Raw genomic sequence first — 24,331 nt, 5'->3', positions numbered from 1 at the left:
CTTCCTCCTGGAATGTGGAGAGTCCACACAGGCACTAGCAGAGCATAATGAAAGACCGGGGATTCTCCGCTGTTCAATCAGTGCTCCATCACTCAGAGGCGGGGTTGCAAGGGCTCCTCATGTGTCCCCTTTGCCTTCAGGGCCTCCCTGTACAGCCACCTACAGGACAGTGCACCAGGGTCAGGCAGGGAAGTAAATAAAAGAAGGAATCTGATAATTCCTGACAGTGTGCAGCAGCTGATGCATTTAATGGGGGAGGAAGACTGGGAATCTCGCTTGATGATGACCTAGGACGTCAGCAGGACACTGGCCCCTTTACTCCCCCTCCCAGGCTGAAACCTTGTGTTTTGCCTTATGCCCATGGTAACCAAGTCTCCTTTTTGGTGAGGAGGAATGGGCTTCAGTAAACAGATCTATTTGTGTGATCCTATTACTCATTTGAAGCAATGTCACTCCTTTTTCCACTGTGGTCTGTGTGTCTGAGTCAGAGACAGCCTACAACAGGGTTCTTTGAATTGATGGCTCACTCCCAGCCACTCTTGACTGACTGCCAGCTTAGCAGGGCGTAGCTTACCAACAAATCTTTTTTTTTTTTTTTTTAAAGCCAGACTGATTCATAGAAACTCCTTTAAAACACGGTGAAAAGAAACCGCCCATTACGCACCCCAGTACACCAGCAGGGGAAACTTATAACCTCGGGAGGCAGGTCCCTCCCCTCAGTGCGGTCGCATACCTCCAGAAGAGCGGACCAGGGCTGCTGCCAGCACCCGCCACTCAGAGCGCCTCTGTCGCTGGGACTCTCCAGGTAAGACAGCTCCTAACGCTGAGGGGACTCTCAGCAAACCTCCTTCCTTTCCACGGCTCTCCTTCTTCTGACCCCATCTAAGCGTTGCTTTTACTTTTTTCCTTTGCTATTTTTCTATGATCCTTGAAACTTTTGGCTCAAAGTGGATACAGAGACAACTTTTTCCAGAAAGTTCAGAAAAGTGTGTTTTGAGGACGGAGTCTGGGGAAATCAGTGGGACGGGACTGAAATCGTGCCTGGCAGTGACCGGGTTCTCGTTCTAGGATGTGGAGGGAGCAGGGACTTTGAAACAAACCGGGGTAGGATGCTGTTTATGGAGGAAACACCACACACCTTGGAAATGACATCGGGAACTGCCCAGATGGTTTTCACCTCCTCCGTTTTGATTCTGATTGCTTCAGGACTTGAATTTTTTCTCTGCTCGCTGGTTGTTGGTTGGGATTTTTTGGGTGGTAGTGGATAGATAACTGGCTTTCAGTTTATTTTTGACATTGCTTTTCCTGCCTGTTTTCTTCTCTATTCATTTCTGTTTAAATTTAAGTATTTTTTTCTCCTCATAGGATGGGAAGAGGGGGATTGGTTTGTTTAAAGAAAACTGTTGGCCGGGCATGGTGGCTCACGCCTGTAATACTAGCACTTTGGGAGGCTGAGGTGGGTGGATCACCTGAGGTCAGGAGTTCAAGACCAACCTGGCCAACATGGTGAAACCCTGTCTCTACTAAAATGCAAAAATTAGCCAGGCATGATGGCAGGTGCCTGTAATTCCAGCTACTCAGTAGGCTGAGACGGGAGAATTGCTTGGATCCGGGAGACAGTGGTTGCAGTGAGCTGAGTGAGACTCCATCTCAAAAAAAAAGAAAAGAAGAAGAAAAAAAGAAAACCTTTACAGAGTGAAAGAGAGGGAGGCAACCGGTGTTTCAAATGAAACGTGGGAGGGGTTCATTTGGTGGAAGCAGGAGCTGATGAGGATTCCAGATGCCTTCTCTTGGCCAGATGTGGAGGGCGGGGGAGGCAAAAGGGAAGCTGGGTTTGGAGAAGAGGGTGGGGCAGGAGAACATCTGTGCCTGTTAAAAATTGTTGAGTGGCTTTGTGCTTTCACCCCAGAAAAAGCTGCCTTTCAGTGCTCAGTGAAAAGATGGCATATCAGAAACGATAAAAGAACTTTTAAAAGCAAGTGGATGTGGAATTTCTCTGCATGGAAGGCAGTGATTGTTTTGAAATGCCTATCTTTTCTTTCGTTCCCAAAATGTGGTTGTATAAATGCAAATACTCATGCTAATCATGAAGTAAATCAGGAGGAATGAAGAAGGGTGCTTTTTCCTTTTTTTGTTTTTTTTTTTTTTTAGGTTAGCATATTGGGTGAGTGTCTACTGAGGTGTGGCCCATTTCAACGTAAGATACTGGTATATTTTTTTTCCCCAAGTAAACAAGATGAGAATGACAGGATTCAGCTTGTCTGACAAAGTTAGGCTTTTCCTTTAGAAGCGTAGTACGTTGGGAGAGAAGATTTAGATGTAATCAACCCTGTGTTGGGCAGGCAATGCGCCTTGTAAAACTGCCCCGGGGGGATGATTGAGTAGGCACCAGGGCAACTTTTCAAGATGAAGGGAACTTCTACATTTGCTTCAAATGTTTATTATTTCCACATTACATGGATGTGGATTAGAGAAGCCATTATTAAATCAATAGTGTTAATATCCTGCGAAAATTATACAAATCTTTTAGTTCTGTGCAGGTTAAAACTAATAAGCAATGTCTGTCTAACCAGTCAGCGCACGGAAAGCCCCGAAAACGTTGGGAGTGTAAACCATCATGAACTGCATTATTTGTGGCAACGTTTCACATGATACTGCAGCGTTATACATGAGAAAATATGCTACATGTTACTTTGCTGGAGTTTGAAGACAATTTAGCAAAATGCCGTTTTGATTCCTGCGCTCTGCTCTTCCTCCAAGAAGTAGTGAGAGAATCCCTTAGCTGTGAGAGTTTTTCTGGATTTCAGCTTTGACAATACAGAAATGTGAGGGTTATTCCCGCCACCTCCCGCCTCCCGCTCCACCCCTCCCACCCTCAGGGGCAGATCCAATTCCACCCAGACTCCGAAGAATGGGGCGGGGGCGGGGGCTGCAGGACATCCTGTCTGGCGCCCTGGTCAGAGGGCTCCCCACATTTTACATTGTTTGTGGGTACTACACTGTCTTGGGAGTTGGCAAAAGGCCATCAAGAACCAACTCGACTCGGAGCAGCTCACATCCTTAGAATCTGGCTATCTCCCAGGACTGCTGGGCGGACGACCGCTGGGGAAAGGAAAGACATCCCTTCTGTGGACTGTGGAAAGGACTTATTACGCCTTCCTCAGCCCTTCCTGCTTCCTCCAGAGACCAGATTAGGCCCATCAAGTTCCCAGCCTTGTCAGTGGGCTTCATGGAGACCCCCTGCCCGGGAATGCAGACCCTCTTGGCTTGCTCTGGGTGGCTCTAGGAATTTCAGGTAGTGCCAGATCCACAGGGGCTACTGGAGGGAGACAGGCTGAAGACCTAGGAAAACTTGCGGATGAGGCAAGACTGCTTTTCTGTAGACTCTATGGAGCCTGGTGGGGCACATAACTGAACTGTCGCCACAGGAAAGGGCAGGAGGCAAGTCAGTTCCATTTCATCCTTCGTTTCGTTCACAGAATTCTAAATTTGGGAGGGATCTTGGATCTCATTCATTCTCCTACTGTGTGCAGAAATCTAATTTTTACACCATCTTGAACAGATGGCCATCCTACAGATCTTAAAATTTCCAGATGTGGGGAGCTCAGAACCTCAGTGTGTATCTCCACACTCATTCCCCCAGCAGGCTAGCTCTAATTTTATTAAAGTTCCTTAAATCCAGCAAAATCAACTTCCTTATAACTTCCTGATTCTGCTGACCTGAAACAACTCAGAAAATATCTATTCTGGTTTCGTTGTTGCTCCACCCAATGATCCTTATCCTCTAAACACTTAATGCCTATTTAATATTTAATGAATACAACTTGATGGATCTACATTGCATTATCTTTTCTTCTTCTTCTTCTTCTTCTTCTTCTTCTTCTTCTTCTTCTTCTTCTTCTTCTTCTTCTTCTTCTTTTTTTTAACCTAAGGCTCAGAAGGGCAGGGAGCATTTTTGAAGCTTGGAATTATGCTCTTAGTCAATCATACTCATGGGGTTTTTGATTTGGAGGTATTTTCATTTTCTAAATGCATGGATATGGTTCCCTCTTTAACTTCCCACATGTATGTACATAGATGCCTAACACAAAAGCTTAGGCATATTTGGGACTCTCAGATGTACATACTTGGAGGGACACACCCAGTGTTGCTACCTACTAAGTCATGGTTAGATCAATCGAATACCAGGACACAGGCTTCTAGCTAGGGGATTGTCCCATAACTTGGGGATTGTCCCATAACTTGGTCCATACTTCACGTAGCCCACGCCTATACGTTGTCACCACCCATCATAGTAACTATGGGAACAGGCTGTCCATCAAATGTAGCCTCCTTGTAATTGCTGGCCAGCAATCTGGGTATCAACCCCTTGAGAAGAGCTCCTACATCTTAACCAGTGTAGAACAGGAATTTTCTCACCATAGGCTTCCCTTTTTTAATACTCTTCCCAGATCCGCCCAGGTGATCTTGAATTTCTGGACTGCACTTGCTATTCAGTAATCAAGGAAGCCCAAATATGGTTCCAGTTAGGGGTTTACTTGAATCTCCATCACCCAGCCCCGACATACACACATCCTGAGACTACTCTTTGCAACACTTCAGTCCCTGGCGTCCTGCCTGGGTAAAACCATTTCCTTCAATTTACCTGGGAGAGTCACTGATAGTGAAGGAGAAAGATGAAAGCACAAACACCTGTGGTGATTGCTGCTTCTGTCTCTTCCTTTTTAACAAAATGTTTGGGTCAAGCTTTTCTTTTGTGTGGTGGAGATGGCATTTCCCTGGAACTACGATGGACTCCTCTGCTGAATGGTGCCCTTGGCATTATGTGGCTGTGACAGTTTTTCTATTTGCTGAGCCTGTTTCATGAATTGTTTTTTCAAAGAGGGTAGTTAAACTAGAGAGCCCCTTCGGCACAGCTTGAAACCGCGGCAAGAATCCTGGAGCAGATGTCAGACAGCTGACTAGGAAGACAGAGGGGCAGTGGTGTTATCTAGTGGTGTTATCACTAGATAAGTGGTGTTATCACTTGTCTTCTTGCTTTCGGAAGTTGAACCTGTTGGTTCTTTCACACCCCTTATGGCTCTGAGATTCTAAGATTCAGCCAGGCGTGGTAATCGAGCTACTTGGGAGACTGAGGTGGGAGGATCACTTGAACCCAGGAGTTTGAGACCAGTCTGGGCAACATAGACCTGTCTCTGAAAGAAGAATTTTAAACAGCAGGGCGGGGTGGTGCATGCCGGTAGTCCCAGCTACTTGGGAAGCTGAGGCAGGACGATTGATTGAGCCCAGGGCTTTGAGGCTGCAGTCAGCTATGATTGTACCATTGCACTCCAGCCTGGGTGACGAAACAAGACCTTTCTCAAAACAAAACAAACCAAACAAACAAAACACCAAAAAAGAAACGAAAAACAAAAAAATTAAGATCCTGCCATTACTGTTTTGAGGAATCCCTTGGGCTGACGCTAGCAGCTAGTTTAATCTGTAAAAATGGATAGAAAAGTGAAACAAGGCAACACGTGTTATTGAAATGGGCATTTTTCAGAGGATTCTCGTCTCCTAGGTTCCTTGAGGACCCACGCAGCCTCCTCTGCCCCATCCACTCACAGATTCTTTAGGAATGGTGTTCCCCGGACTTGCTCTCAGCCATGAGCATTCACCCGGCACAAGGAATAAAAGAAAGAGGTTTGAGTAATTAGTAAAGGGTGCCAGCTCAGATGAGGAGGGCAGGCTGAGTCTGCGAAGACATTGACAACAGCAAAGCATTCACCAGGAACAGAATCAGGCTCAGGGAGAAACTGAGCTGGCCCTGGGAACAAACTCCACCCTCTTCTCGAGGAGGGAGACCCTGCAGCATGAGGGTGTGGTGTATAGGTGTGGACAGGAGCCAATGAGAAACAATTTGAGAGGAGGAAGAGGAAGGTGCGACTAAGACAGGAGGGAGGGAGGGAGAGCAAGTGGGATGCTATTTCCCAGGCTGTGTGTTGAGGGAGGAGGCAGACAGAAAGACCTAGAAGCGGGAGAAAGAGCTAAGTCGATAGAGAAAGACAAAGTGGATAGACAAAGAGCTAAGTGGATGGAGAAAGAGCAAGGGAGAAGTGATGAGGCTGTTTCCCCTTCCATCTTTCCGCTCTTTTTTGGGGACCACCTACCCTCAATGTTTCAGGACGGTCCTTCGGTCAGAATTCTATTCTTTGTCCCCTGTGAAGAATCTTTTGTTGCATTGGTTTCCTCTTGTTTTTTTCAGGATAGTTGACACCTCTTTGGTATCATTTGAGTTTCCGCTATGGGTGCCCACCAGGCTGGAACCTCTTCAATGTTTCTCCTCTTCCAGGTCAGATCAGAGCTGAGAGCAAAACGGGGTCCTTGATCCTTAGACCTCTCGTTTCAAAGACTCAAAGACCCTTCCCCAGGACGCTGGAGAAGGGGAGTTGGAGAGAGGTTTGCAATCCTGAAACAACTAGCTTGGGGCAAGCCAGTGTGTTCACATTGATCTCAGAGAAAGTTCTGAAGCTGAGACCTGGAGCTTCCCTTTACTGAAAGATAGTTTCCAGGTCTGGGTGGGGTGGGGATTCCTGTGGTTAGAAGGTTAGAAGCTTGCTTGGAGTTTGCAGGGGGATCTGGTTTGGGCCTGTGGTGGCCAGGCAGGCTGGCTCTGCTGGGTGGGCCTTCTCCACAAAATGAAGGGAGAAGCAGTGGTCTCTGAAGACCATGTGTTTTTATAATTGACACAGTTTTAAGGGGTGTATGCTGACTCTCTGATTAACTCAGAGAATGTAGGAGGAAAAGAGAGAACAGTAGATCTGGTAGAAGTTCTAGAACTTCCACCAAACCCTAAGCCAAGAGACAGGAGAGAGAAAATCATGCCAGGTGGAAGAGCCCTGCCTGGAAGGTGCGAAATGGCTTCAGTTCTGATTCGATTCCATTTCTCCTTTGGGGATGTGCATTTCCTTCTTATCAAGGGGTTGGACTGAATGACGTCAGTGCCTCTCAACCTCTAAAGAACGAATTGAAATGAAGCCCTGAGCCCACCTGATGGGTCTGGGGTGTCTGTAGGCAAGGGGCCTCCCCTCCCAGCTTGCCGCCTTCCAGGAGGCTGCAGCTTTGCTGGTTGAAGCATGTTGCCGCCATCTACTGTTGGTCCCGCCCAAGCGCCGCTGGGGCTGGGCCACACCTAGGTTTTCTTCCCAAACGCCTAGTTATTATCTTGGCAGCTTCTCCCTTGAAGACATTCTGGCTGCCAGAACACTCCTTTGTCAAAAGCAGAAGGCAACTCACGCTTCCGTCCTCGCCCAGGAAACGTCGCCTGATCCCTTAACCAGCTGCAGTCTAGGGGAGTGGGCTGGGCCCCAACTTCACAGCCCAGGTCTGGCCTCAGTCTTTGCAACTGTTGCCCAAATCCACCCCCTCCCTTGGACACAAAGGAGGACAAGCGGAAATAAGAGAGCGAGGTTATTCTCCTTGGGAGCATTTGCAAAAACAATATTCATGCCGCTTGTTTGCTTTTAGCATAATCGTTGGTCTTCAGGCTCTGCCAGGGAAGCATAAGGCCCATTTCCCTGGCCTAAGCCTCTCACTTTACACAGAGGAAGAGACCAACCAACCAGGAACTGTGTGGCCCCCGCTCTGTGCCTGGCACAGGCCTTCAGCCCTCACGCTAATCCTTTGAGGTCTACAGGTCACAGTTCAGGTGTGGTGGAACCAGGATTGGAGCTGAGAAGCCCTGCTCTGTGCTACTTTGAACTCTGTGCCTCAAGGAGCCACTGACCAGAGAAGTTACGTGATTTTTCCAAAGTCAGCAGTTGGTGGGAGGCAGATTTATTATAAGAATCTGGTTCTCCAATAGGTTCTCTCTCATATAGTGGGCTTGCCCCACTCGCAACCCACCCCTTGGCTCCTCACCCCTAACTATGTGAGACTCTGTGCTAGTCTACACAGCACCAGACAAACACGACTTGCTGTATAATCACCCCCATTTATGATAGCCTGCATTTGGGAGATGAAAAAAATAATTGTTTTCCCTGCAGCATGTAGGTTCCTATTACTTTTGCTGCTTGATTGACGGTATTTCCCCTGGTCGTAAAAACTGCCCTGTATTTTCCAACATCAAGTCCTACCTGAGGTTCCTTCCTTCCACACCAAACATGAGCTATGCAGAGGCCGAAGGAAATGGTCCCTGAGAATTCTTTTTCTTCGCATGTTTCCCACGGAGAAATTAATACCCTGCTTTCCCACTCCTGCATAAAAACAATATTGAGAATGGAAAAGTACACTTGATATAAAACAACAATAACAATGGCCAGAGAGGCTCATCCAAAGTCTCATCCACTCAGCCTGCCTTTAATCCCAGTCTTTTCCTCCTCCAGACACATCCTCTCTGGCTGCCCCCAGAAAGGAGTGCTTCCTTTTCTGCTTTTGTGGTAACATGAGCATCCATTTTGCCAACCAAATGATCCTTCATGGGAAACAAACACATCAAAAGCAAACCAACAAAAGCGAAATGCTCCTGACGTGCGCAGAGGACAGAAAGGCTTTCGTGCCACCCTGCGTGATGTCCTTAGGAAGGAGAGGCAGCTGCGGAGTTTCAGGTGTCACGCTGAGGAAGGTGGTGTGGGGATGGCTGACTCATGGGGGTCAGTTGACCAGAAGCGGCGGCTATGCCTCTCTCTCTCTCCTCATGCCTTGGAGGAAGGGCCATGTCTTTGGTCAGATGCTGTGAGAAAGCTTTCTCCAAAGTTTACAGTTATCCAGAAAGAGATCAGAATTTCACTGTCAGAAAAACATTGTCCAACAAAAAGGGAGTGTCTAGCAGTAATCTCAGGACTGTGTTATGACTTGACTGAGATTTTGAGATCTAAGGTGAGGGCCTCTGGTGAATCTTCGGATAACCTGGTAGTTCTTCTGTGAAGACAACTATGCTAGAAAGAGGAAGAATTCGTCTAGTAGGGTAATGTCACCGGCAGAATTAAAAGTGGTGGTGGTCGTTGCCAAGAGCACACTTGGACATATTGTCAGAAAAATCTTTCTAACTGGGGAGGGGATCCTGGTAGGTAGTGAGCTCTCCATGACTGGAGGAGGTTAAGCATGATTTAGATAGTTCTTTGGTCTAGATCTGTAGATGACTTTCTTGAACTGAAAAGGAATTTTAAAGACCTCCCTCTTCAGTCCTGAGATTCTATAATTCAAAGAAGTAGAGAGAAAGGTTAAATCTGCAGACAAACTAGCGTTTAGAAATTTAAGACATTCTCTTTGAATTCACTTATTTCCTCTTGAACAAAAGGCAACACACGCATATATACCCTTGTGTATTCAAATGCACTCAAGAAACAGTCACATATTTACATAGGTATTTATATAGAAATATATAATAAAGTTTGCATACAATAAGATGCTCAATACATAGTTGTAGTAAAGTATTAAACAATTTCTGAAAAATAATAAAGGACTAAAGTCTATGTACATTAAAAAAAAAAAGGAAATATTTTCCCTCTAGAATTCTGTGGTTATTATGAAGTCTTCAGTCATTTTGACATTGATTATTTTTCCATAGGGAAGAAATTATGGGCATCCTTAATTCATTTATTTGTTCATTGAACAGATATTTATTTGGTACCTGTCATAGGCAAGACTCTCCCTTCAGGGACTTAAAATCTTAGGGTTATCATTAGCGGTTTTAATGAAAAGCTATGTGAGGGCAATAAAATAAGAGAGAAAAGAAAACTACTTCTAACCTATGGATCTGGGAAGGCTTTTTGGAAGAGGTAGGATTTTAGCTTGGTTGAAAAGAATTTGATAGACTGTCATGGAAAGAAGAATACAAAGCAGGGCTTTTATTTTTTGGAAATCTGAGACCTGGGATTGCAGGGGCTGGCTTGAGGTGCTTGGAGCCTTTTTCCTGGTGATTGGTGGTGGTTAGTGGTGGGGGTTTGGAGGTTCTTGAGCAGGGGAGTGCCATGGTCAGATAACCCAGTAGCAGGGTAGAAGATATGTTAGAGGGGAGGCGTTCAGAGACAGGGTCATGGGTGAGGCTGATGCCTTGGTCAGGCTAGGACCTGAACTGGACAGTGGCAGTGGGAATGGAACATAAGGAAGGATGTGAGAGGAGTAATAGAGGTAGAAACTTAGGGTAGGACTGTGAGGTTTTGGGCAACAAAAGTGGAATGAGGGGAAGGGAAGATAGGACATTTGGCAGTGGTCATTACTGCTGTCTTCTCCCCAGAAAAAAACCTGGTCTTTCTTAAGCTGCCAGGGAAATGCCAGCCAGATCCGTCCCTGCTTCTCAGAAAGCTCTCTTGTGCCCTCTTGTAGAGAAGGCCTCCATGATGCCTTTCATCTGGGAGAATCTTACCCATTCTCAAATGAATCATGGAAATTTGAGCCCCGAGGGCCTCCCCCAGTGTTCGCATCGTCTTCAGTCCCTGATTTCTGAGCATGCTCCCCTCCCACCCCTCGGCTAAGGCTAATTCTTCAGTGACTCAAGCCCCAGGATTTTGACCACTTCCTTCACTGAAGAAGTGGGTTTTTGGTTGCTCTATTCTATTGTATTGCTCCCAGTTATTGTGTTTCAGGCCACACTTAAAGAATTTCTGCTGCCTCCAGGCCCCATGGCAGTTCAATAAGCACACAAACTTCTGGACAGGAGGAAGTTACCTGACTCCTAGCTTAGCAATCACGGAGCCAAATTATGCACCTCTAAACTTCCCTTCTGTTTCTTAGAAGTCAATTATTCTCAAAGTCGCTGCAGATTTAGTTACCCACCAGAAAAGGAAAGGCTCCCATGTGGGCCTGAGTAATTTCTCACTGGTCAGAGAACCCTAAAAGTGTTAGGCTGCCTGAACAAGGCAACAAAGCAATGTATGGCAGTCTCAGGTCTGTGTTCCTCTGATTGTTTCATTTGTGTGTGTGTATGTGTGTGTGTGTGCGCGTGTGTGTGTGTGTGCATGTGTGTGTGTGTGGTGCAAGAGGGAGGCAAGAAGCCAATAAAGATTTAAATGGATGGAGATAACTTGAGAGGTTTGGTTATCCCTCTTTCCCTTCTCTCATGTCTCGTATTAGTTAGCCCTTTGGAGCTATAGCCACGAGCAATTTTAATCTTCTTTATTTTATTTTATTTTGAGATGGAGTCTTGCTCTGTTGCCCAGGCTGGAGTGCAATGGAGCGATCTCAGCTCCTTGCAACCTCTGCCTACCTGGTTCAAGCGATTTTCCTGCCTCAGCCTCCCCAGTAGCTGGGACTACAGGCGTGTGCCACCACGCCCGGCTAATGTCTTGTATTTTTAGTAGAGACTAGGTTTCACCATGTCAGCCAGGATGGTCTCGAACTCCCTCAGGGTTATTTCTACTAACTATAACTATATTAGCTATTCTGTTAGCTAAGAACTTTATCTAAATACTGAATGGTCAGTGTTTGTGAGGTTTGCATTAGAGCTAGGAGCACAAAGACACGTCTGCTGTAGTGTGGTCTGGGCAATGTGGAAAGAAAAGGAAGAACAGTGGTCAGAAACAAAACATGGTGGTCAGAGGTAGGGAACTGCAAGCCTGTCCATTAGGGCAGAAAAAACAGAAAAGGGATATCAGAGACCCGTGTGTGGCTCTGAGGTGCTGATCTCCATTTCTGTTAACAATACTTCTCTCCAGAGTCACCATACATGGCTCCTATACCTTCCTCAGTTTCCCACCCAGCCCCTGACTGCCCCTGTGCCACGTATGTTAGGTAGGTGAGGCTTAAGAAAGAGATCATCCTCCACTCACAGCGGTGGGTACAGAAATGTGTTCCTGGCATCCACATAGAAGTCAGTGGATGGCCTGTTCTTTAAAAAAGCATTGAATTGATAAGCTCTGCTGGCCTAGGTCTGGGAGTCTAAGCACCACAAATGAATGCTGTTATGAGCATTCCCCTACAACTTTGGGACTGCCCAGTGCACCAAATGCTCTGCAAAAAGCAGGTTTTGCTTCAAAGTATTCAGAATTGCAATGCTGTGATTCTCTGCATCTTGGTTTGCGCTGCCTCACTAGGACTGGGGTATGCTTTCCACTGGAGAGTGCCACCCATAGCATTTTGGAGAGGGGTGACGGAGAAGTCTACTATTGTTTTAGTGAAACACACTGCTAAGAAGTAAGTAGTAGCCACCAACACTTCCAATGTATAAATTCTCATACATGGTATTTTTTTCAGTGCCTTTGTATGAAGCAAGATTCACAGTGGGGCAGGGAATGAATCTCCCCACAAGCTACCCTGCAAGTAATGGGTGGGTGGAAGTTTTAGGAGCAAGGGTTCTTCTGCTATTCTACTCTGCTATTTGATAAATGCACAGACATTTACCCATTAGGTACCACTAATGGCTTTTTCATAAAGACCTCAATGATCACCCACTCCCAGACTGAGGGGTCCCCTGGGGGCAAGAGGTATCTAGCCCAGTATAGAGACTGGGTAACTAGGGATGATTCAGCCCAGAAACTCAAGATGATAATTCATTCTGTTTTCACCTGTGTTGGGGGAAGGCCATTGAAAATAATGGAAGCCCCTCTAAACTGACAGTGAATGATATTAGTAAAACCTGACAAACAATGGGCCAGTGAAAAGATGGAGAAGTTGTAGCTCAAGCTAAACAGCCTCTCCTTCTGGCTGGATACAGCAGCTAAAAGCAGAGAGAACTGTGTGTTTCGCACAAGAAGACCACTTGCTAACTCCAGACATTTTGCTTCTTTCCGTGGTGAAAAGACAGGGAGGGCACAATCACAAAAATCCACGATGAAAGAGAGTTGCTCTTTTGCTTGATTCTCACATCCATTCTTCCAGCCTGCAATGGGCGGGGCGTATGGTCAGCTGGATCCAGGGGCCAGGAACTCACACACACCACCAGGGCTGTGACGCATGGGTCCAGGTAGAGGTGCCGTGGGAGGGGTCATTGAGACAGAGAGTGTGAGCTGGGCAGAGGAAATCAGACTTGACTTTAGGGGTTACAGAGTAACCCAAGGAGACAAAATGCCGCTGAATTCCCAACAAACTCTCAGGGAGGGAATGTTTTCTGTGACTCATTTAAGTGGCTTCACTTGGTGGATTATATTCTGTTATTGGCCCCTCCAGCCCTTCCCGCTTTTAAGAAGAGGATGTTTGTAAATTAGAAGCAACAGGAACAAGAAAGTCATTTGAAGAGTCCGAGGAAGATTAAACATCAGTATTCGTTATGTAATATTTGTAATTCACTGCAATCAGCCTGTTCCTTTCCCCATAGGGGGCAAGGAGATCAGGATCTGGTGAGGTGTGAATCTTGGGGCGTATGAGGAAGTTGGGCTGAGAAAGTGAACTGTCTCCTGGTCTTTCCCGAGGGTGTGCTCTTAAAGGTCTCCCCGCTTAAGGAGCAAGGGTCAGACAAATGACAATTTCTAAGAGGACTGAAAGGATTTTATACACCCTGCCTCGTGGACTACATAGCACTTAACGTGGGGCAGCCTAGAGATTGAGTAACTGGGTTGAGTTGGCAACAGCTACCTGGCTACACTTATGAATAATAGTAATAATAATAACCACAGCTAAAGCAACCCCATTATTAGTAGCTGCCATGTGCCAGACACTAGGTGTTTTACATAAACAATCTGAATTCATCCTCACACTTCCCTTTGCAATTCACATTGCGACTTCCACTTTCTAAATGAGGAAACTGAGATGAGCGGTCAAATAACTGGATATAATTCTAATTCAACCTCTGATTCAAAAAACTCTTTTTGCTGTGCATTTAAGTCAGGCAGAAAATTGTGGAGGTGTGCTAGAACCCGAGAAAAGCAAAAATGCATTTGAATGTGTGGGGAGATTATTAATAGCAGACATGAAAGCTCCAACCTCTCCCCTGAAAAGGCAGGATAAACGTCATAATTTTTGCATTCGCAGTTAAATTGGACACATAAAAAAACAGCCTGGTTTGGAAGGAAGTGGCCAGATTGGGAAGGGGCTGCTGGAGAGGGTCAGGGAGAATGGTGGAAGCAGTGTCTGCCTCTCATTCCTTGCTTGCAGAGAGCAAGGCACCCTGATGTATATTAGATCATTCCAGATTTTTGGTTGCCTGATGAAGAAAGTGAGAGGAGATAAAAGGCATGTGAAGTGTTGGAATTATAGTATCAGTGCTCTCTAATAAATACCTGGTATGGCATGAAAGTGGCTCAAGCACATTCAAAGCGTCAATTAAATTAGGTGGAGTGAGAGAGGGCAGTGGAACAACTGCAGGACGCGCCTGGCCATCTCCTCCCTTGGTTAGGGCATCCACACATCCATTCTGCCTAGGGTGTGAATAACCTCAAGCCCTTTCCTTTTGATGTCCCTCTGAGCCTGCACTGCTTTGTGACAGTCTTAGGCATGACAAAGCTCTCCTTCTGTAGCTGACTTAAATCAGAATAGCCTCCCCCATGTGTATCCTTCACACTTCCTTTATTTCCTAGGCTTTATGATCAATGGGCTCCCTTCTTCTCTGCTGCCATTATGGCTGGAAACTTTTGTTTATCCATGTACATTCTTAATCAATGTTAGTTCCCAATCCTCCCATCCTGTGATTTATGCATTTGCCTATCTTCTGTATTGAGTCCTGAAGGGTTGGAATTTGTGTAAATGTCATGTACAAGAAGGCACATTTGGTGGTATCTCAAGTTGCATACAGAACCGTCACACTGAGCTGTGAAAAATGTGACTCTCTGCCCAGACCAATGGCAGGCTTTCTGCCATGAGGCACACAGAGTCCAGAGGCTCAGGTATAGTAATACTAGTCTGAAATGCTCAGTCGGGAGTGACCAGACCATTAAACTGTAATTAGGTTGTTATAATTATTGAAAACCAAACAGCATAATAATAATAGAATTGTGTCTTTCACATTTTATATCTCATCCGGGATCAAATTAGTAGCCTATTCAGTATATGGGCATTGAGTAATAGCTGCTATTCTTCAGAAGGCATTCGCTTCTATTAAAAGTGCTGGGTGAGTAATTTGATGAAAGCATGGACATTTTCCTAGTGGAAAATGGACATTTATATGACATTGTTGCACAGAGACCTGGAAATTATAAAGGTCTACTTCTTTGAAAATCAAAGTCCTATTTGTAACCTCTAAAACACAAACAAAATAAAATAGTAACAGTTATCATAAAATGTTCTTGTTCCTTATTTGAAATAGAATGTATTAGAGAAATGAGTATGTAAATACCTAAGAAGAAACCAAATTATGTTTCCATGTAGGTATGTATAACTGGATGAATAGGCACTTAGGCAAATCAGAACTAGGTTACAGGGGTGTTTTCAGGAATTTATGATTCGATTGTGATGGTTTTTAGAGCAGCTCTTCCCCAGGTTAGCAGAGAGCCCACATGTGTGGGAAAACTGAGTCGTCTTATCGAATCCGACAGTAACCGTTTTTGTCCCTTTCTTTTTCTTTTCAGAACTCTTTGCTCACAAGTTACCAAAAAACCAAAAGCCAAGATGTTGGTATTGCTGGCTGGTATATTTGTGGTCCACATCGCCACTGTTATTATGCTATTTGTTTGCACCATTGCCAATGTGAGTAATATGCTTTTGTTTATTCACTCATTGAGAAATCATTCGAATATTTACATCAAGTGCACAAAAGAAGTTTAAGCCACAGCCCTTGCCCTTCATGAACTTACAGCTCAGTTGTGGGAAAACAAAATAAACACACGCTTGCCCTTCAAACAATTAAATAACAAGAGGATAAAGGTGAATGGCCACAGGAGCGATCCTGCCAGAGCTGTAGGTGGTTAAGGGCTGGAGGATCTAGTGTGGCTTCTTGGGGCTCTAGAAGAGCCTTCCCAGCAGCAGGTGTGAGTGGAGCTTGAGGTGAACCTGGAGGACTGGTAGATGACTGAGGTTTCTCTTAGTGAAAGAGGGAAGGTGGAAGGATCATAGGGATGCATTCAGGTGAGAGTGCTAGCAAAGGAGCACATGTAGGAAGGACAAGCTTTGGTCAGAGGATAAGGAGGACACACACCTAAGTGGCCAGAGCCGGGCTTCCCCTTCTGAGAAGCTTGATTAGAAGGATAGATGGGAAGGAGAGGATGACAGGCTTTGACTGCCAGACCAGAGAATTCAAATTTTGAGCAAAGAGTAGCCTGTGAAAGTGGAGTTTTGCAAGATTAACACAGTGCCACTTAATTAACTAACTCAGACAAGAGAAAAAAAAAAAAAAGTGGAGGGAGTCTTTTCTCCCTGAACTCTGGGCTACTCTGACCTCTAGTGGTGGCTTATAGCGCCCAATTTGCTTTTACTTGTGCTTTTCTCAGAAAAAACAAGCCAGCTCCTTGGACTTAAAAACCAAGGCCACCCATCACTAGTCCAGCAAACCATGGTTTCAGAATCTGTTTAGGTCCCTATCACAGTTAAAGTATAAATGAGTTTTAAATTTCAGTTAGAAGAGCTTTGCAAACATTGGTGGGTGTGATCATAAGCAAGGCTAATTTAAGAATAACTGTGATAAGGCAACCCCCACCCATGCAACCTCCTCATTTTGTAATTTAGCCATTCTATATGTCAACTCTTACATCTATCCGGATAAATCTGATAAGCTTCTTCAAAGTGTATTAATGAGCTACAAAGTGCTGCGTGTCTGTGAATTACCAGCCCCTAATATACGGCTCGGCACACAGCTGTTTATTGAATGAAGAGCAGGGATTGGCGCAGGTGATTGCATGTACCTGGCCCCGCCTTTCCAGTGTGTGCATTTGTGTGTGTGTAGATAGAACCCTGCACTTGTTTTCTATTCTAGAAGGATGATTCCTTTTCTTGGGCCAGGCAGGAAGGGATGGCGGCACCATCATGACCCTGGGGGAATCCATTCAGGTCACCCTTCAACTTTTAGTAGCCCCTACAGGAAAGCACTTGCTGTAGTATTTTACTATCAAATTACTTTGCATGTTGTGACAGTCAAGTTTGATCCTTCTGTTTAGATGAAAGGGGCTTATTAACCACCAGATTCATTGTTATTTTCCCAGTAGGTCTTATGTTTTTTAATTGTTTCCAGTTGGACATTTCACTTTTTTTTCCTGGTCAACCAGGGACTTAAAAGAAACAATCTTGTTAGAGTATATGAATTGCACACACTTAAGCCAGCTTCTTCATCCTGGATTTCTGTTTCTCAGAACCTTAGAATTTTAAACCACTGTGGTTGAATTACTTCCGTTTATTTTAAGTCATGAAGATCGTGGAACCCAAAGAGGGCTAGGTGATTTCTTTCTGGGTTTCACATTCTTCTGTCTCTCTTCTCTTGGGATCTTTGTGACTTCAGTTTTAATCGGACCTTATTTCCACCCACAGATAGGCTGCTTAGCCATCGTTATGGCTAGATAAAGTGTCTTCATTAATATTTGATCCCGATGCAAGCTGATTTGTTATTTTCTTTTTAAATCAGAGGGCCAGCTTTCAATCAACATTTTCTTTCCTTCTGGTTTCAGGTCTGGGTGGTTTCCAATGCGGGAAATGCATCAGTAGGTCTTTGGAATAACTGTACCAACACTTTCTGCAATGGGACCCTGTTATACGCCGATGAAGGTATATATAAAGATATTGACCCAGTGCTGACAATAGGTGTAGTCAGGGAATGTTCGGCCCCTGGAGTGACCCCATGCCCTTGTTCTCCTCGCCCTGTGTCTACAGATGCCCTGAAGACAGTGCAGGCCTTCATGATTCTCTCTATCATCTTCTCTGCCATCTCTCTCCTGGTCTTCGTGTTCCAGCTCTTCACCATGGAGAAGGGAAACCGGTTCTTCCTCTCGGGGGCCACCATGCTGGTGTGCTGTGAGTATCTCATGGGTTGAGTCCAGTTTACATTGTTAAGTCCATCTTACCGTGGGGGCTTCTGGCAACTTGGACAGATTAGCACATGGTTCAGTGAAACTTCCTTGTGCAATTTTCTCCTCTGGTTGTTTGTTCTCTCATGGAAAACCTTGAATTGCTGCTTGGGTTAAGAACCCTCATCTTCTTCATTGTTCAAAACCAGTGCTCCTGGGTAGCTACCAAGTGGCAGCGCATTATCTGTCAATAGCACGTGTATACAAGACACTTGAAGAAGGCAGAAAGGTAGGAGTTCTCAGAAAGATGAAACCACTGCCACAATGCACACAATGATTGTGATTCTCATTTAATTGTTGTTCTTTCCCAATATACTCGGGTTGGTGGAAGGACGTGCTCTTTTTCATCCCTGATTAGCTTTCCTAGACCCACAAGGGCCAGACAGAACAGCTGGGTGGTAGGCATGAGGTTCTGTGTTTTACATCACACTATGGACACACAAACGAGCGCAGATATGAGAGCCCAGACACCTCTAATTTATCGACATACCATCGAGCTTGGCCCAGGGGACATCCATTAGAACTCCTGTTTAGGGACAAACAACCAGAGTTCATTTTCCTATTGCTAATGAGGGAAATAGGATCTTCTTAAAATTAGAAAAACTTTTTCTCGATGTTAATGTAAGAAAACACACTGACACATCTCCTTTTCCCCTGCAGGGCTGTGCGTGCTGGTGGGGGTGTCCATCTACACTAATCGTTATGCGAATAGCTATAAAACCTACTACAGGTCGGAAGATCACCACGGCTATTCCTATATCCTGGCCTGGATCTGCTTCTGCTTCAGCTTCATCATTGGCGTTCTCTATCTGGTCCTGAGAAAGAAATAAGGCCAGACGAGTTCATGGGGATCTGGGGGGTGGGGAGGAGGAAGCCGTTGAATCTGGGAGGGAAGTGGAGGTTGCTGTACAGGAAAAACCAAGATGGGGAGGGGGGAGGGGGAAGAAAAGGGGGAGGTCAAATCCTAAACCATTACTGAGGAGATTGTCTGCTGCCAAGCCCCCACCCTGGGGAGAAAGTAGTTGACTAGTACTTTGATGCTCCCTTGATGGGGGCCAGAGAGCCTCCCTGCAGCCACCAGACTTGGCCTCCAGCTGTTCTCAGTGACACACACTGTCTGGGGCCCCATCAGCTGCCACAACACCAGCCCCACTTCCGAGGTGAATTCTGGGTCATGCACTGAGGTCCACAGACCTACTGCACCGAGTTAAAATAGCGGTACAAGTTCTGGCAAGAGCAGATATTGTCTTTGTGATGAATACGGTAAGCCTGGAAGCCATCCTGCCCTTCTGACCCAAAGCAAAACATCACATTCCAGTCTGAAGTGCCTCCTGGGGGGCTTTGGCCTGCGAGTCATTGTCCCTCTTTGGAACAGATACTTAGCTCTGTGGAATTCAGTGACAAAATGGGAGGAGGAGAGAGAGTTTGTAAGGTCACCTTGGTGGGTTAGCTAAACCAAGAAGAAGAGCTTTTCACAATGGAAAACCTGGGGGATGCTCAGAGCCCAGTCCAGACCTCACACACGGCTGTCCCTCACGGAGACCTCAAGCTATGGTCTTTGCTAGGCCTCTCGCTTAAAGCCAAGTCAGTTCTTCTGGAGTTTCTCTAAAGTTACTAGTGAACAATTCGGTGGTGAAAGTACTACACAAACTGTGGGATCCAAGGGGCAGTCTCGCAACAGTGCCATATTAGGGTTATATTTTTAGGATTCCCCTCAATGCAGTCAATGTTTCTTTTAAGTATACAACAGGAAAGAGATGGACATGGCTGCTTGTAGCACAATCCTATTACTCTTCCTGTTAACTATTTTTGAAGAAGTTTTGTCTAATGATCAATATTGAGGATCAGGGCTCCTAGGCTCAGTAGTAGCTCTGGCTTAGACACCAGCTGGAGTGATCACCTCTTAGGGACCCTGCCTATCCCACTTCACAGGTGAGGCATGGCAATTCTGGAAGCTGATTAAAACACACGTAAACCAAAACCAAACAACAGGCCCTTGGGTGAAAGGTGCTATATAATTGTGAAGTATTAAACATACTATATTTCAGCCATGATAAGAACAGAGTGCCTGCATTCCCAGGAAAATGAGAAAATCCCATGAGATAAATAAAAATCTAGGTGATGGGCAGATCTTTTCTCTAAAATAAAAAAGGAAAAACTCTTGTAGTACCTAGTCAGATGGTAGATGAGCTGCCTGCAGCTATATAGGAGGAGGCAGCTATACAGGAGGCTGCCTGCCTCCTCTATATAGGACTTAGAAGTAGTATGTTATTCCTGGTTAAGCAGGCATTGCTCTGCCCTGGAGCAGCTATTTTAAGCCATCTCAGATTCTGTCTAAAGGGGTTTTTTGGGAAGACTTTTTGTTTATCGCCCTGAGAAGGTCTACCCCAGGGAGAATCTGAGACATCTTGCCTACTTTTCTTTATTAGCTTTCGCCTCATCCATTTCTTTTATACCTTTCATTTTTGGGGATTTGTTATGCCATGATTTCTGGTATTTATGTAAAAGGATTATTACTAATTCTATTTCTCTATGTTTATTCTGGTTAAGGAAATGTTGAGGGCAAGCCACCAAATTACCTGGGCTTGGGTTAGAGAGATTGGCCAGCAAAAACTGTGGGAAGATGAACTTTGTTATTATGATTTAATTATCACATGGTTATAGAAGGCTGTCTTAGTGCAGAAGCATACTTACATATCAGACATATCCAAAGGAAATACTCAAATTTTGTTAAGAAGTTGAACTATGACTGGAGTAAACCATGTATCCCTTATCTTTTACTTATTGTTCTGTGACATTTATGTCTCATGTAATTTGCATTATTTTGGTGGATTGTTCTAGTACTGTATTGGGCTTCTTCGTTAATAGATTATTTCATATACTATAATTGTAAATATTTTGATACAAATGTTTATAACTCTAGGGATATAAAAACAGATTCTGATTCCCTTCATTGTGTGAATGTTTTCTTTCTAAAAAAAATGTGGAAAAATATGGATAGTTGTGACATTTATCCCTCATTAAGCTGCCTATCAGTTTGATTTGGACAACTTGACATTTATTTGAGACATTAAGCTACTTTCTGGTAATATATTAGGCATTTCTGCAAGAGCTCTTTCAGGCAACTGAATGTTATGAAGCATAGTTTTATCTTGCTTTAATTAAACCTCTTAGGCAAAACATGAAACTTCATAAGCTAATACATTAGAAAGAGTTTATGATTTTAAATCAGAAATGCTTGTGACATTAAGAAATGAGGCACTTGTAAAGTTTCTTTGAAATAGCCAGCTTCTCTAGTGTGTCTTCAAAATATAAAGTGATTCACAAAGGCACGCATCACACCTATTTGTAGCAGCCCATTCATTACATAAACCAGGGCATACCTCTGTGGGCCCTGTGAGTGAAGGGAGGCTTCACTACTTTCTGTGAGCAGTAAGGACTGGCAACTTTCTGTGAGCAATTAGGACCGGGTAAAGACTGCATATCCTTGTGTCATGTCAGCACCAATACGATAAGGAGGGTTTGAATGTGGAGCAGGCAATCTTCCAGCCCCTTCTTGTCTCGGATGAAATCATTGCACAGAGTAATGCACCAAAAATACACAATGGAGGCTGAAAAGTTCAACATATTTTAAATCAATTAATCAAATTGCATTGATTCCTGATGCCTTCTCAGAGGCCTACATGATTTCTTAGATTGCTCTAAGAAACTATCATAAGAGGTCCACTTCCCTCACTTAGCTCCCCCAGGGATTTCTTTTCTCCTGTGTCATACACCCAGTCCTAAATCAACCCCCCCCAGACTATCCTTCCATCCCTTCTCCAGAGGGAACTTTTCTCAGACTCTGCAACAAAATCCTGGCTCTATCCAGAGTGTCCTCTGCTTCAAAGATTGGTATCTTTCTCCTCAAAAGCCTGGATGGTGAATGGGGGTGTATTAGTCAGAATTCTCCAGAGAAACAGAAACAATAAGATTCGCATGTGTGTGCATATATATATATATATATTTTAAGGAATTGACTCACATGATTATGAAGACAGGCAAGCCCAAAGTCTGCAGGGGGTGGGCCAGCAGAGAGCTGGTGCTGCAGTGCAGGTCTGAAAGTTGCCAGAGTCCCTTTTATAGAGAAGCTTAATAAATATTTGTTGAATTAAATGTCTTAGGTGGAGACAAATAGAATTAAAGTGGTTAAGTAAATACTCTTAGGTGAAATTTGTGCAAATTATGAGTGTAAAGAGGGTGAGCTACAGAGCTCTCCATGACCACTCAAGAATGGGACCCACAGGCAAATGATAACTTATTCATTGATCAAGGTGATAAACTTGAGTTATCAAATGATTAATAGATAACGATCTCACTCTGCCTTGGAATTAGCCATCGCAGTCCCTGTGTTAAAACCCCACTGGCTTTCAGGCATGGAAAAAAATTTCAGAAAGGCCTTGAAAGAAGGCATATGAAGACCAAAAGGATATCGAGCAGGGCTCCATACTTGAATAAAGGAAGAAACTCTCTTCAATGTTTACTAAGAAATAGATAGATGTCCTAGTGAAAATGTTTAAATGTATTTGAAGAAGAACTAGATTTTGTAGGGGGAGAGAAGGGAATAGGATAGGCTGGTGGGAGGCAAAATGAAAAGAAGAAAACTTGTTGGAAATTTTGGAGTAGATTGTGAGGAGAGGTGACCCATTTTAAAGATGTACTGTTTGGAGGTGAACACGACTTTCAGAGCACACAGCAGATGAGGAAAGATATACACTGATTGTGTGGAGCCCAAGGCAAGGAGGGTTTTTGGCGTCTTAAGTGGCCTTGTTTCTGAAAGGGAGACATGTGGAGCCTACTCCTGAGGTGGGAGGCTGGGGAGGTGACCATCAAGACCTATACTGATAAACAACTAGGGGCTGGGTGCTGCACCTACATGCTGGGGTAATAGAAAATGAAGCAGACATGTGTCCCATCTTCCTCCAGCTTTCAGTCTAGCTTGGAAATCAGTTTCATACCTAGAGAAAATGGAGGCTCTGTGGGATGTAGATGAGGTGGGATCATGGATGCCTAGGGAAGGGAAGAAGAAAGATTTTTCAGGTCTTTGCTCTTCGTTATGACCCTATCTCATGCCATGAGCAATTGCCTGGCATCTCCTGTGGATTGGACCACTGTTGCATTTCTTATTTGCCAACATTACTTTGTCCCAAATGCCATTCCTTTGTTCCAGGGCCTCCTTGTCTTCCATCTGGGGAACTCCAGGTGAGGAGCATTATAATAGCTTCTCTGACTTTATCTACAATCTCTCCAACCTGTCCTTTATGCTGATGTCAGGATGGGCATTGATGGATGCTTTTACCACTGTCAGGGCAGGGAGGGCCAGAACACTAGCATAAGATGTCAATGTGTATATCCATATGCCAAGTCCATACTCAACTCAAGCTTCTGGTTAACTCCTGATCTATTGGCAACTCCAGTTTCCAATAAGTTCCTCATCTCCATCTGAGACCACCTCAGCCTGGACTTAATTGTCCACATCACTATCAGCATTTTGGTTAAACCCATTCAACAAGTCTCCAGGAAGCTCCAAACTTTCCCTCATCTTCCTGTCTTCTTCCGAGCCCTCCAAACTCTTCCAACCTCTGCCCGTTACTGAGTTCCAAAGTCGCTTCCACATTTTCAAGTATCTTTATAGCAATGCCCCACTCCAGGTACCAATTTCCTGTATTAGTCTGTTTACGCACTGCTATAAAGACATACCTGAGACTGGGTAATTTATATAGAAAAGAGGTTTAATTGAAAAAAGGTAACAAAGTGAGCCCTGATTCAAAAATGACTGTCTACACATGACACATGAGGGACTTTATGATATTAAGAGATTCATTAAACAACAGTGGGTGGGGAGGAAGAACAGACTTTTGAGCTCTTCCCAATATAGGAATGTGTTAGTTCTAAAAATTTTCTTAAGTTGTTTGCTTGGAACATAGAGTATATTTTTCCATAGGAAAAATTCCGAGCTATTTTATTTATGATATGGGCTAAAAAGACTTCTGTAATCTAGCTTGGAAACTTAATAATCATTCAACTTATTTTCAATGAGATATGACTGTTTACATTCTGAAACCTGGAACCCTCTGTTGCCCTGCAAATGCTTTAGGAAAAGAAGAGTGTGTCTGATGGAGGCTAAGATGGAAAGTGAATACGGATCCATATTCAGAAGACACGGCTGCCTTAGGGCAAAGGAACAGCTTTTCCCTGGCCATGCTAAGCGTTTGACATTGATGTGGGAGAATATGGCATTCAGTATGACTCTGTCTGGATATATATAGTTTTGTAAATTGGGTGTTCTTAAGTTGAGACTGCATGTTTCATTCCAAAATCAATCTTAGTTTTCCCACTTTCATTAGCATATTGTATTAGTCCGTTTTCACACTGCTAGAAAGACATACCCGAGACTGGGTAATTTATGAAGAAAAGAGGTTTAATTGACTCACAGTTCTACATGGCTGGGGAGG

At 44.4% G+C, this 24,331-nt stretch overlaps 1 protein-coding gene and 1 long non-coding RNA gene across 3 annotated transcripts; one reads left to right on the top strand and one right to left on the bottom strand.

Moving 5' to 3' along the window:
• Positions 1-446: 446 nt before the first annotated feature.
• Positions 447-16,157, bottom strand: LOC105549193. Its single transcript, XR_001007511.1, has 3 exons — positions 15,420-16,157; positions 4,367-4,382; positions 447-797 (listed from the first exon to the last, which is right to left on the bottom strand). It is a non-coding gene; the product is annotated as an uncharacterized LOC105549193 (long non-coding RNA).
• EMP1 (epithelial membrane protein 1) lies at positions 447-20,790 on the top strand. Of its 2 annotated transcripts, none has more exons than XM_011993611.1 (5): positions 447-805; positions 15,417-15,534; positions 17,442-17,538; positions 17,644-17,784; positions 18,498-20,790. In XM_011993611.1, the coding sequence occupies exons 2-5, from the start codon at positions 15,457-15,459 to the stop codon at positions 18,665-18,667; spliced, it is 486 nt and encodes a 161-aa protein (XP_011849001.1). In that variant the 5' UTR covers positions 447-805; positions 15,417-15,456; the 3' UTR covers positions 18,668-20,790. The 2 variants fall into 2 exon arrangements, with proteins under 2 accessions (XP_011849001.1, XP_011849002.1); XM_011993612.1 differs by lacking the exon at positions 447-805 and adding an exon at positions 1,196-1,232.
• Positions 20,791-24,331: the final 3,541 nt, after the last annotated feature.

The sequence above is a fragment of the Mandrillus leucophaeus genome, unplaced genomic scaffold (genome assembly GCF_000951045.1).
Source record: "Mandrillus leucophaeus isolate KB7577 unplaced genomic scaffold, Mleu.le_1.0 Scaffold431, whole genome shotgun sequence".
In the NCBI taxonomy this organism is placed as follows: Eukaryota; Metazoa; Chordata; class Mammalia; order Primates; family Cercopithecidae; genus Mandrillus; species Mandrillus leucophaeus.
The sequence above is the reverse complement of the archived record's forward strand: the minus strand, read 5'-3'. Positions and strand labels throughout refer to the sequence as shown.

Bases quoted from the DNA above. Each gene is read 5' to 3' on its own strand.
- EMP1 (XM_011993611.1), top strand. From the start codon at position 15,457: ATGTTGGTATTGCTGGCTGGTATATTTGTGGTCCACATCGCCACTGTT. The intron at 17,539-17,643 runs GTATATATAAAG...CTGTGTCTACAG, and splicing joins CCTGTTATACGCCGATGAAG to ATGCCCTGAAGACAGTGCAG. The intron at 17,785-18,497 runs GTGAGTATCTCA...TTTCCCCTGCAG, and splicing joins GGCCACCATGCTGGTGTGCT to GGCTGTGCGTGCTGGTGGGG.